We start from the raw sequence: 12,922 nt of genomic DNA on the forward strand, positions 1-12,922 counted from the left end.
TGGGGTGAAAATTGCTGGAAGAAACATTAACAACCTCAGATATGCAGATGACACCACTCTGATGGCCGAAAGCGAGGAGGAGCTGAGGAGCCTTCTAATCAAGGTGAAAGAAGAAAGCGCAAAAGCTGGGTTGCAGCTAAACATAAAAAAAAACCCAAGATTATGGCAACAAGAATGATTGACAACTGGAAAATAGAGGGAGAAAATGTTGAGGCCGTGACAGACTTTGTATTTCTAGGTGCAAAGATTACTGCAGATGCAGACTGCAGCCAGGAAATCAGAAGACGCTTATTTCTTGGGAGAAGAGCAATGTCCAGTCTCAATAAAATAGTAAAGAGTAGAGACATCAGACTGGCAACAAAGATCCGCCTAGTCAAAGCCATGGTATTCCCTGTAGTAACCTACGGATGTGAGAGCTGGACCTTCGGGAAGGCTGAGCGAAGGAAGATAGATGCTTTTGAGCTGTGGGGTTGGAGGAAAGTTCTGAGAGTGCCTTGGACTGCGAGAAGATCCAACCAGTCCATCCTCCAGGAAATAAAGCCCGACTGCTCATTGGAGGGAAGGATACTAGAGACAAAGTTGAAGTACTTTGGCCACATCATGAGGAGACAGCAAAGCCTAGAGAAGACAATTATGCTGGGGAAAGTGGAAGGCAAAAGGAAGAGGGGCCGACCAAGGGCAAGATGGATGGATGGCATCCTTGAAGTGACTGGACTGACCTTGAAGGAGCTGGTGGTGGTGACAGCCGACAGGGAGCTCTGGCGTGGGCTGGTCCATGAGGTCACGAAGAGTCGGAGACGACTGAACGAATGAACAACAACAATTACTATGTTAATGTTAAGCATTTTTATGTGATGTTATCATCTGTTTTGTATGTACTTTACTTTGCTTTATTGTAATTATTTGGGCTTTGCCTCATGTTAGTCCCTTTGGGGAGGTGGTGGGGTATAAATAAAATGATGATGATGATGATTATTATTATTATTGTTGTTGTTGTTAGTCTATGGACATTTTTACACAATGTTGCTATTCCACAGCAGTTGTGCTATTATAGATAGTGGATACCTACTGGGATGAGCACCTTTGGTATTGCACCTTTTTTTATTCACACAATTACTCCCGTTTTCCAATCCATGGTCCTGCAGTTGTACTTCTGCATGTCCTCATAACCCTAGCTTCCTGCACTGCTGTTACTGTGTTTATTTATTTATTACTTTTTACAATGATATCAGGAGCCTCCAGTGGCGCAGTGGGTTGAACACCTGTGCTGGCAGGACTGAAGACTGACAGGTCACAGGTTTGAATCCGGGGAGAGGCGGATGAGCTCCCTCTATCAGCTCCAGCTCCTCATGCAGGGACATGAGAGAAGCCTCCCACAATGATGATAAATCATCAAAATCATCCTGGCGTCCCCTGGGTAACGTCCTTGCAGGCGGCCAATTCTCTCACACCAGAAGCAACTTGCAGTTTCTCAGGTTGCTCCTGACACAACAAAAAAAATGATATCATAGTTTCAGCACGTAATAACAACAAAGAAAATATATCTACAATATTGAATAACCATAATTTCAGAAATAGCAAGGGAAAGGGGGAGAGAGTGAGAGAGGAATAACAAAATAGGAATGAACCCATTGCAGAAATCAGGTTATGGGAAGGTTGTGGGATTGTGAGCTATTCGCAGGTTTTGCCTGACAGTTATGACAAAATCCTACAAGCCAAACTGAAAACATATGTCATGCTAACATTGGCTTTTAAAGCTCCTGGTTTCTTTAGCATATAAATGGAATTTAAAATAAAACATGTAGGGACAAGATTTGCAGAAACGGAGCATCATAATTGCTAGTAGCATTATTGTTACCTGCTTCACTTCTGGAATTCATTACTCTGAAATGTAGTAATTCGTTTACTTACTTAATTAATTAATTAAATTATATCAGATAAGGAGTCTATGCAATGAGAAATGCAATTATGTAATAATCTGATGATTTATTTATTTATTTATTATTTATTTGATACACTTGTATACCGCTAATATCTCAGCCTGTGCGGCGACTCATTGCGGTTTACAACTTGTTAAAATACAATAGTCACTTAAAAATATAAAATAAGATATCAAAATACAAGACATAAAACATACATAGTATGAACATACTTAGTATCGGGCCACCAATACAAGTCGAAAACATCTCATAGTTAAAATCGTAATTCAGTTCGTTATCCTTGGTTGCAAGTCCATGGTCAAAATAACCTTACATCGGAAATTAGTTAAAAACTTGCTCGAACATCCAAGTTTTTAGATTTTTCCGAAATGCCATTAGCGAGGTGGCTGATCTTAGTTCAATAGGGAGGGCATTCCAAAGCCGGGGGGCCACCACAGAAAAGGCCCTATCTCTCGTTCCCGCGAGCCGCACCTGTGAAGCAGGCGGGATGGAGAGAAGGGCTCCTCCTGAAGATCTTAGGGTCCTGGTGGGCTGATAGGCCGAGATACGTTCGGATAGGTATGTAGGGCCAGAACCGTTTAGGGCTTTAAAGGTCAAAACCAGCACTTTGAATTGGGCTCGGTAGCTGATCGGTAGCCAATGGAGCTGGTACAGCAGAGGAGTTGTGTGCTCCCTGCGCCCTGCTCCTGTTAATACCATGGCTGCCGCCCGTTGGACTAGTTGAAGCTTCCGGGCCGTCTTCAAAGGCAACCCCACGTAGAGAGCGTTGCAGTAATCAAGGCGGGATGTAACCAGAGCGTGGATTACCGTGGCCAAGTCAGACTTCCCAAGGTACGGTCGCAGTTGGCGCACGAGTCTTAACTGTGCAAATGCTCCCCTGGTCACCGCCGAAACCTGGGGATCCAGGCTCAGCGATGAGTCCAGGATCACACCCAAACTGCGAACCTGTGTCTTCAGGGGGAGTGCGACCCCGTCTAACACAGGCTGTAACCCTATACCCTGTTCGGCCCTGCGACTGACCAGGAGCACCTCTGTCTTGTCTGGATTTAATTTCAATTTGTTCGCCCCCATCCAGACCGTCACAGCGGCCAAGCACCGGTTCAGGACCTCGACAGCCTCCTTAGTAGCGGGTGGAAAGGAGTGACAGAGCTGGACATCATCTGCGTACAGATGACACCGCACCCCGAAACTCCGGATGATCTCGCCCAGCGGCTTCATGTAGATGTTAAACAACATGGGGGACAATATTGAACCCTGAGGAACCCCACAAAACAACGGTTGTGGGGTAGAACAGGAGTCCCCCAGTAACACCTTCTGAGACCGACCCTCGAGGAATGACCGGAGCCACCGCAAAGCAGTACCTCCGAGGCCCATTCCTGCGAGGCGTCCCAGAAGAATACCGTGGTCGACGGTATCGAAGGCCGCTGAGAGGTCGAGAAGCACCAACAGGGACACACTCCCCCTGTCGAGCTCCCGACGGAGATCATCCACTAAGGCGACCAAGGCTGTCTCGGTACCATGTCCCGGCCTAAAGCCAGACTGCGCCGGATCTAGATAATCCGTGTCTACCAAGAATGCCTGGAGTTGTGAGGCCACCACACGTTCCATGACTTTGCCCAAAAAGGGAAGATTGGAAACAGGCCGATAGTTTACCAATTGAGTGGGGTCCAGTGATGGTTTCTTCAACAGCGGTTTTATCACAGCTTGCTTTAAGCTGGCTGGAAAAATGCCTTCCCGAAGGGAGGCATTAACCACCACCTTAACCCACTCGGCCAATCCCCCTCTGGCCTCCTTTAGAAGCCAGGATGGGCAGGGGTCTAGGATGCATGTAGTAGCTCTCATTCCTCCAAGCACCTTGTCCACATCCTCGGTTTGAACCAATTGAAATGAATCCATCAAAATCGGACAAGCAGATGCTCGTGTTACATCCTCAGAGACTGCCGTTAATGTGGCATCCAGTCCAGAGCGGATCAAAGCGACTTTGTCTGCGAAGAACCGAGCAAAAGCTTCACAGCGAGCTGCCGAGTCATCAGGGCACCCATCCTGGATGGTGGGTTTTAAAAGGCCTCTGACAACCCGGAACAGTTCAGCCGGACGGTTCTTTGCAGACGCAATAGAGGCCGCGAAGAAGGTCTTCTTAGCGGCTCTTATTGCCGCAGCATATGACCTTAAAAAGGACACAAACCGTGTTCGGTTTGGCTCGCTCGGATCCGAACGCCACACGCTCTCTAGTTCCCTCTTCTTTCGCTTCAACACCGCCAGCTCCTCAGTAAACCAAGGGGCTGGTTTAGCTCGGCTACTTGAGAGGGGACGTTCTGGAGCGATCGTGTCTATTGCTCTAGTCATCTCCCCATTCCAGAGAGCGACCAGGGCATCAACAGGATCACCAACCGAGGTGGCGGGGAATTCCCCAAGAGCCATCAGGAATCCCTCCGGATCCATAAGCCTCCTGGGGCGGACCAATTTAATAGGTCCTCCACCTCTGCGGAGGTTAGGGGGTGCAGTAAGTCTAAAGCTGACCAGGTGGTGGTCGGTCCATGGCAACGGAGAGATGGATAACTCCTCAACACCGCCACCTTCCTCCCATCCCTGACAGAAAACCAAGTCCAATGTATGTCCAGCACTGTGGGTGGGGCCAGATACTTGTTGGGACAGACCCATGGTCGCCATGGTAGACATGAAGTCCTGAGCCGCTCCCGTTAGGGCAGCCTCGGCGTGGACATTGAAGTCCCCCAGCACAAGCAGCCGTTGGGACTCCAATGCCAGGTCCGAGACTACCCCCGCTAGCTCAGGTAGGGAGACTGTAGTGCAGCGAGGTGGACGGTACACTAACAGAATCCCTAAACTGTCCCGGTCACCCACCCTCAGGTGGACGCATTCAAAATTTGTTGACTGCGGGATGGGGGTCCTGGTCAGAGAAATGGAATCTCTATAGACTACTGCAACCCCGCCTCCCCGCCCTCCGGATCTCGGTTGATGCTGCACAGAGAACCCGGGTGGACAAAGCTGGGTCAAGTTTACACCTCCAGCTTCGTCCAGCCAGGTCTCTGTGATGCACGCCAGATCTGCCCGTTCATCCAGGATTAGTTATCCAGTGATATAGTTATTAGTCTTTTTAGTGGAATTATTTAGTCAGATCCGTAAAGTTAGACTTCTTTTTTACTTTCCTGTTCATTGCAATGAGAAATAGGAGGTGCCAAAGCTCTACTGTGCATAAGTTATACTTGTCTTCTTCTTTTTCTTCTTTTCTTTTCTTTTCTTTTCCTCCTTCTGTTTCTTCATTTTTGAATGTGTATTACTTTCACTGTAAATTAGATTGTTCATTTTAAAATTTATTAACATAACAACAACACCAATTACTATGAAACCAGAAAATGGGATGAGAAGCATTTGAGGGAAAGTCCCATTGACAGGCATATCGTTCATGTGAGCAGAAATTCTGTCTCACTAGAAGGTGTTAATGTTATTTTTATGCAGGTTATTTATGTGATGAGAAACCCAAAGGATGTCTTGGTGTCCTATTATCATTACTCCAAATTTGCTGTCTCACATGAAGAAATAGAAGATTTCAACATGTTCATGGAAAGGTTTCTGGCTGGTAAAGGTAAGCATTAATACATATTAATACATATTTAAAAAATGGTTTGTTTTTACCCCTATGTCACCCCCCCCCTTTGATCAAAGATTGATCAAATAATGTCTCTTTCATCACATAGCAAACATACATCCTTGCCTACATTCACAAAGATCAGAAAAAAGATTTACAGTGCACACTCAGGTACATGCAGAAACCATGTGTGTGTGTGTTAAAAGATCAATCCTAAAAAATTGGGTAGACCAAAGCATAGACACCATCTACTCTCTCCAAAAAGGTGCTGCTTCTGATTCCTTTGAAAATCTGGGTGGCGAAATGGCAGGAGGAGGGGGGGGGCTGTTTACCTGAGATGGCATTGGAGGTTTGCCCTCTCTGTGAAATCACCCTTAACTTATCCATGGGTCATTATCAAAATCCATAATTCTGATCCCAAAACCTGCTCTCGACTTATACTTGAAGCCGACTTAAATACTAGTATATACATTATATAACCTGACAGGTATATTCCTAAAATATAAGTGGGATAGCCCCACACATGACACCTTTTACCAGATTCTATTTTTTCACCAATTTCAGCAGCTCCTGCATAAGGATGGTTCAATCACAGTGATGGCTGATGCCATACATTATGATTACTGTAATGAACTGTCCTTATGTGTGGCACAAAAGCTGTACCAGGTACAAGAATGTGGTCAGCAAGACAGTTGTGTGATGTATGCAGATACATTGTCATCTTTCACCCTGGTTTCTATAAGAAAGGAGGACAATTCTAAAATGAACCAACCTGATGAACCAACCTGGGCACAGCATTTTATTTGAGAACACAAAAATGCTGGACCACTCTCACAACCACCATGTCAGGTTACACAGAGAAGCCATTGAAATCCACAAACATGTGGACAATTTCAACAGAAAGGAAGAAACCATGAAAATGAACAAAATCTGGCTACCAGTATTAAAAAATTCTAAAATTGCAACAGCAAAAACAGCAGAGAGAAAAACAGGCAGGGACATCTAATCACCTTTCAAGAAGAGTTTGCTCCAGGCACAGTCAGCCCATTGTATGCTAATCAAGGTGGTCAGTTGAAAGATTCACACCTAGCCCAACTTACAAAAGCCCTTTGTCTCACCCTGGTCATTCCACAGATATATAAACCCCCTTTTTCCCAGTTCCAGCAGACCTCACCTCTGAGGATGCTTGCCATAGATGCAGGCGAAATGTCAGGAGAAATGCCTCTAGAACATGGCCAGATAACCTGAAAAACCCTACAAGAACTGAATTCTAAAATGTCTTCATAAAAGAGCAATTCTTACATAAAATCAGTGGATAATGCAAGAGGGACTCATGACAAACACGATTGTTTGTAGAAGCTAAGAACTACCCAGTCCAAACCTCTGCCATGAAGGAACATGAAATCAAAGCACTCCTGACAGATGACCATGCTGCCTGTATTTAAAAAGCTTCAGAGAAGGAGATGCAAACACACTACAAGGAAGCAGCATATTCCACTGCCAAACAGCTCTTGCCATCAGGAAGTTCTTCCTAACGTTTAGGTAGCATCTTGAAATGGGGGTCACAGTTGACGACTGAGATCAAAGCTGAATTTAAAACTTGCCAGTTATGCCAAATGTCTTTTAAAAGTGCACTAACATTTATTCTTTCTTCTACAAGTAGTGGGTGATTTATGGTTAGACCACATAGAAGGCTGGTATGCTCAGAAGGACAACTTCAATATTCTGTTTCTTGTTTATGAAGAAATGAAGAAGGTAAAATCCTAACACAACTTTCCAAGAATAGCAACCTAACTTTGTCAGAGAAAATTTGGGAACAAGCAAACATTTATACGTGATTTAGCAGACCTTTCCTGTGTCAATGGTATCTTCAATGTTCTGCAAAGTCAGCAGGGAAAGACCCAGCAGCCGCAATGGTGTTTCTGAGTGTTCAGAATTGCAAATTAAATCTAGATTTCCTTTACAAATCAAAGCATCCCATAGAAAAGCACATGCATTGGGATATGATGGGGAAATAAATAAATAAATAAATAATACCTTTATTTGTATCCTGCCACCGTCTGGCCAGAGGGGCTCAGGGCGAATCACAGAAAGCACTCAATAGTCCAGCAAAATACAAATACAACAAAATCCAAAAAGGTAAAAGTAATAACAATGAAATTGACCCAATTGCACACAAACAGTAATAAAACCCCTATCAATTTAAAAGATACTAAAAAAAACCCCAGCAAGCTAAAAATAGCAGCTATATGCAATATTAATCCCCATAAAGTGCAAAAGTGACCACTCACTAAGTTGTTGAGTATAGTAATCATAATCCATAAATATGGTCAAAGGCTTGTGTGAAAAGCCATGTTTTCAGGTGTTTCTGAAAAACCTGAAAAGTGGAGGCCACCACCAAGAAGGCCCTCTCTCTCATCCCCACCAGCCACACTTGAGACAGAGGCAGGACGGAGAGAAGGGCCTCACTGGCAGATGTTAGAGCCCACGGCAGTTCATAGAAGGAGATGTGGTCTTGAAGGTAGGCTGGACCTGAAGCATATAGGGCTTTAAAGATAATAACCTGCACTTTGAATTGGGCCTGGAAACTTGTCAGCAGCCAGTGGAGCTGCTTTAATAGTGGCATGGTATGTTCCCTATAGCTAGTCTCGGTTAGTAATCTGGCTACCGACCTTTGCACTAACTACAGTTTCCGTGCCGTCTTCAAAGGCAGCCACACGTAGAGTGCATTTCAGTAGTCAATTCTAGATATAACTAAGGTGTGGACCACTCTGGCCAAGTCAGGTTTTTTGAGCCGACCCTGGCTATAATGATTGGATTTATATCTGTTGCTTAAAGAAAAGTGGGCATGTTGAAGGAGAGCTCTGAAATTCCTTTTTAGCCTCTCACAAAGTAGGTGCCTTACTGAATGTTTGTTACTAAACAATCCCTACTATCTTGTCAGATCTATGAAATTAGTCAGCCCCGGAGCCTTTCTATATTGATTGCTGAAGCAGAACACTGCATTGAGCCTGCTTGCAAACCTACATTTTTTGGTTGTACCTTGCCCACCTGTTTTGACTGCCCTTGACTTGGGTTAAACCAGATCAGCCCCATGTCGCATTTAGCCACTGTAGGATTGATCCGCACACACACCAACCTCACTAGTAAGTGTAGATATGACCCTGGAGATCTTCACTTCTGCAAGGCGTTATAACTAAACCATGTCCCATTTCAGGATCTGAGAAGTGCCATTCTGAAAATTTGCAGCTTCCTAAGAAAGAGTTTGAATGAAGAGCAGGTGGATGATATTATGGCTAAGGCTTCGATTGACAAAATGAGAGCAGATCCTAGAACAAATGCTGAGAACATATCGTCTGATATCTTAGATCACAGCAAAGGACGTTTCCTCCGCAAAGGTAAATCTGTAGCTGACAGTACCCAAGGGAAGTACAGTAGAGTCTCGCTTATCCAACATAAATGGGCTGACAGAACGTTGGATAAGCGAAAATGTTGGATAATAAGGAGGGATTAAGGAAAAGCCTATTAAACATCAAATTATGTTATGATTTTACAAATTAAGCACCAAAACATCATGTTTTACAACAAATCGACAGAAGAAGCAGTAACGTTAGGTAGTAATTACTGTATTTATGAATTTAGTACCAAAACATTGCAATGTATTGAAATAGGTGTGGATCCGGCAGGAAGCAGACTGTGTTGGATAATACAGACTGTTGGATGAGCGAAGGTTGCAGAAGCAAGACTCTACTGTATTTAAGCAAATGTCACACAGGCTCACCTGGTTTCTGCTATGTTATGTTTTAGGCATATGCAAATTATCAGACTTTTATAAAAATGATTTTCATAGTGATGAAGTATGCTTAATTTTGTCCTCACTTATTGTGGATTCTATCAAATTCTCTCCAGAAACAACACAAGCATCACACACTTGTTTTATAAAAAGAAACAAAAGTGCATGCATGTTCACTTCTGTTTTGGGGGAAAATTCCTGCTTATGGTTCTATTAAGTGGGTTGCTGTGAATTTTCCAGGCTATATGGCCATGTTCCAGAAGCATTCTCTCCTGACATTTCACCCACATCTATGGCAGGCTTGCTCAGAGGTTGTGAGGTCTGTTGGAGACTAGGCAAGTGAGGTTTATATATCAGTGGAATGTCCAGGGTGGGAGAAGGAACTCTTGTCTGTTGGAGGCAAGTGTGAATGTTACAATTGGCCGGCTTGATTAGCATTGAGTGGTCTTGCAACATCAAAGTCTGGATGCTTCCTGTCTGGGGGAATCCTTTGTTGGGAAGTGTTAGCTGGCCCTGATTGTTTACTGTCTGGAATTCCCCTGGTTTTTTGTGTTGTTATTTATTTACTGTCCTGATTTTAGAGGGGTTTTTTTAATACTGGTAGCAAGATTTTGTTTTAAAGTTTGTGGCCTTTCTAACTGAGCCAACAAGAGACATGGGACATGAGCCGCTTGTAAGATAGTGGTACCCTAATCATCCTCCATAATAAGGGTGAAGATTTTACCTCCACCGTTCCTTTCACCAGATAATGGAGACTGTCTCTCCCTTTCTTTCTGAAATCGGCACCAGGTACCATTGGAGACTGGAAAAACACAATGACGGTGGCACAGAGTGAAAGGTTTGACAGTGTTTTCAAGGAACGGATGGAAAAGCTGCCCTTCAAGTTCTGCTGGGATATCAATGATGAATTATGACTCAAGATGAATGAGCCTTCCTCATTTCCATTGTCGGCTTTTAATTTGATTCCATAATTGTTCCACCGTATTTCAAAATCCATTTGGAAAATTGTGGGGGTCAGGACATTTTGGTGCACATTTCTCAGAATGCCTTGATTTGCCTTACTGAGGCTAGGTGATGATTTAGAATTGGGGTGCGAGACATCTGTGTCCCACATTTGGTATTCCTTGATATGCACAATTTATTATTTATTTCGTGTTTTGATCAGAGAATTGTATTGCAATGTTCAGAAAATTGCAAACCAAGAATTGATAATCACACTAAGGATTGTTTATTGTTTACAATATGTGAATAGAATTTATATGTAAAAGGTGAAATAAGAGAATATAATAATAATAATAATAATAATAATAATAATAATAATAAAGAAGAAGAAGAAGAAGAAGAGAAGAGGAAGAAGAGGAAGATGACAACTTTATTTATAACCCACCCACTCTCCCCGAAGGGATTTAGGGCGGTTACTCATCACAAATAGCAATCCCAAATTAATCCGGAATCGATTAAATGTAAATGTTATATTTGTTATAATGTTCAACGCACTACAAGAGAATTACAAAGAAAAACAGATTCATTTCATTATAGATTCTATATTGTTTGAAAAATGTAAATTTCAAGGGATACTATGTCAAAGTGAAATTTATGTCAAAATGAAATTTATTCATCAACACTAATCTATGAGGCAATGCCGACCTGAAAAGAAAAGTATTTACAAAGATAATTGTTAGAATTGTCCGTTTATATCACTGTAGCAGTCTAAATAAAATATCTTAAAAGATGAAATATTTTGTTATCTTTTTATTACATTGGCATCTCTCTTTCTTCCTAAACTTATTCTCTTGATATCTTTAGATATTGTATTTCTGATATCAAGGTAAGTTTTTGAAAGTGAATTTTTGGCACAAATGTAGAAAGGATCTCATTGAAAAATTCACATGGCTTGCAGGCCTGATTCAAAAAGGGGGCTTTAGAAACACTCATGCAGGAGATGCATTGTGCAGTTTGGTTTTAAGAGACACACCCATTTTACATAGCATTTCATGTTATATGTATTCTGAACTGTTAATCACATACAGTGATACCTCGAATTAAGAGTTTAAATCATTCTGTGGCTGATCTCTTAACTCAAATTGTTCTTATCTCAAAGCAAGTTTTCCCATTAAAATGCTATTAATCTATTCCAGCCTCAATTTTTTGTTATGGTTTTAAAATAACAAAATGTATTTTTCAAATAACAAACAATGTATAAATGCACACCCACATAGAACAATAAAAAAGAAAGATAATTTTTGCAATGGTAGAAGCATAAAGTTGTGGCACATTTGAAGCACATTTGAGGCAATAAGTTGAAGCACATTTGAGGCAATAAAATGCGTGTTGGCCAGTGTAACAGCAATGCAAAACCTGCACATTACATGGAACAATGAAAAAAAGAAAGCTCAACTTTAAAATGGTAGAAGCACAAAGTCATGTAAAGGAAACACAAAGTGAGGAGGCAGAAGCATCATTTTCTTCATACTGTACTCATTCCAGCCTCCCTCCGTGTCTTGATCTCTCTCCCTCTCTCTCTTCATGAAGCCAAACATACCAGGAATAAACACCACACAAAATCAACTAACCCAAGGTACCTCAAAACAAGCAAGAGAAAAGCGGACAACAATTTCCCAAATGGGACAAGAGCACGAGGCATGAGGGATGGAGGCTGCTCCCATGAAGTCCTAAAGACCTATACTCTCGTGCTAGCGCTCCCTCTGGTGCTAGCTCTTTAGTCAAAATGGTGCTCGTACGTCAAATCAAGCCAAGTGACAGCTCTTAACTCAAAGTGTTCTTAAGTTGAGGTTTCACTGTATTATACTGTGTCTCCAGAGTTAAAATTTCACAATGGTGAGAATGAATAAAAAACTGAAAGGGTTGTTACACTTTGAATCCTTCTAAGAAAATTAAAAACGATATTTGATATGAATGTATTTTTCTACTAAGATGTTCAACCTGAATTGAAAATGAACTTATCTCAGGAAATGTTAATATAGGAAAAAGATGAAGCTCCTCAAGCTTGAATTATTAAATGGTAGAAAAAAGTTCATGAATGTTTCTTGTGGTGTGTGAAGTGAAATGATACAGGAAATGTCTCTGCAGAGACTAGATCACAGTGAAAGGAGAAGCAAAGCAGTTGGCATTGTGAATATTCTTAGTAAATATATTAATTTAATTCATTTCCAAACATAGAAAGAGAACCAAGCCAAAGATTTCAGTTTGGTGTACATAAAGAACAATGATTTGGTAAAGAACAATAATGTGTTCTCTTTTAAGATTAAGCCATTAAAATCTCCATGCAGTGGAAGCACTCCATGCAGTCATGCTGGCCACAGGTGTCTACAGGCAATGCCAGCTCTCTGGTTTAGAAATAGAGAGGATACGACTCGACTTAATGTCAAGGGCAAACTTTTACCAAATCAAAATCTGAGAACAGTGATCCATGGTATATTAATTTTGAAAATCTAATTCTGTAAATGCATTTTTAAAATTACATAAAATTGAAAATAATCATCCAATAGTATTTCAGACAAGCTGATCAGATATTTCAAATAGTCCAAAGAATTAATTTAAAAATTCCAAAAGAGATTGAGA

General features: G+C 42.0%; 1 protein-coding gene across 1 annotated transcript in view; it reads left to right on the forward strand.

Annotated features, from left to right (window-relative positions):
* LOC132760893 (amine sulfotransferase-like) overlaps positions 1–10,651 on the forward strand; it is a 36,112-nt gene extending 25,461 nt beyond the window's left edge. Inside the window, exons 4-7 of the mRNA XM_067466984.1 lie at positions 5,418–5,544; positions 7,208–7,302; positions 8,765–8,945; positions 10,130–10,651. Coding sequence (XP_067323085.1) covers positions 5,418–5,544; positions 7,208–7,302; positions 8,765–8,945; positions 10,130–10,254 — 528 coding nt within the window. The 3' untranslated portion in view covers positions 10,255–10,651. The remainder of the gene's footprint in view (positions 1–5,417; positions 5,545–7,207; positions 7,303–8,764; positions 8,946–10,129) is intronic.
* The last annotated feature ends 2,271 nt before the right edge of the window (positions 10,652–12,922 follow it).

This window comes from Anolis sagrei, chromosome 1 (assembly GCF_037176765.1).
Source record: "Anolis sagrei isolate rAnoSag1 chromosome 1, rAnoSag1.mat, whole genome shotgun sequence".
Taxonomy (NCBI): Eukaryota; Metazoa; Chordata; class Lepidosauria; order Squamata; family Dactyloidae; genus Anolis; species Anolis sagrei.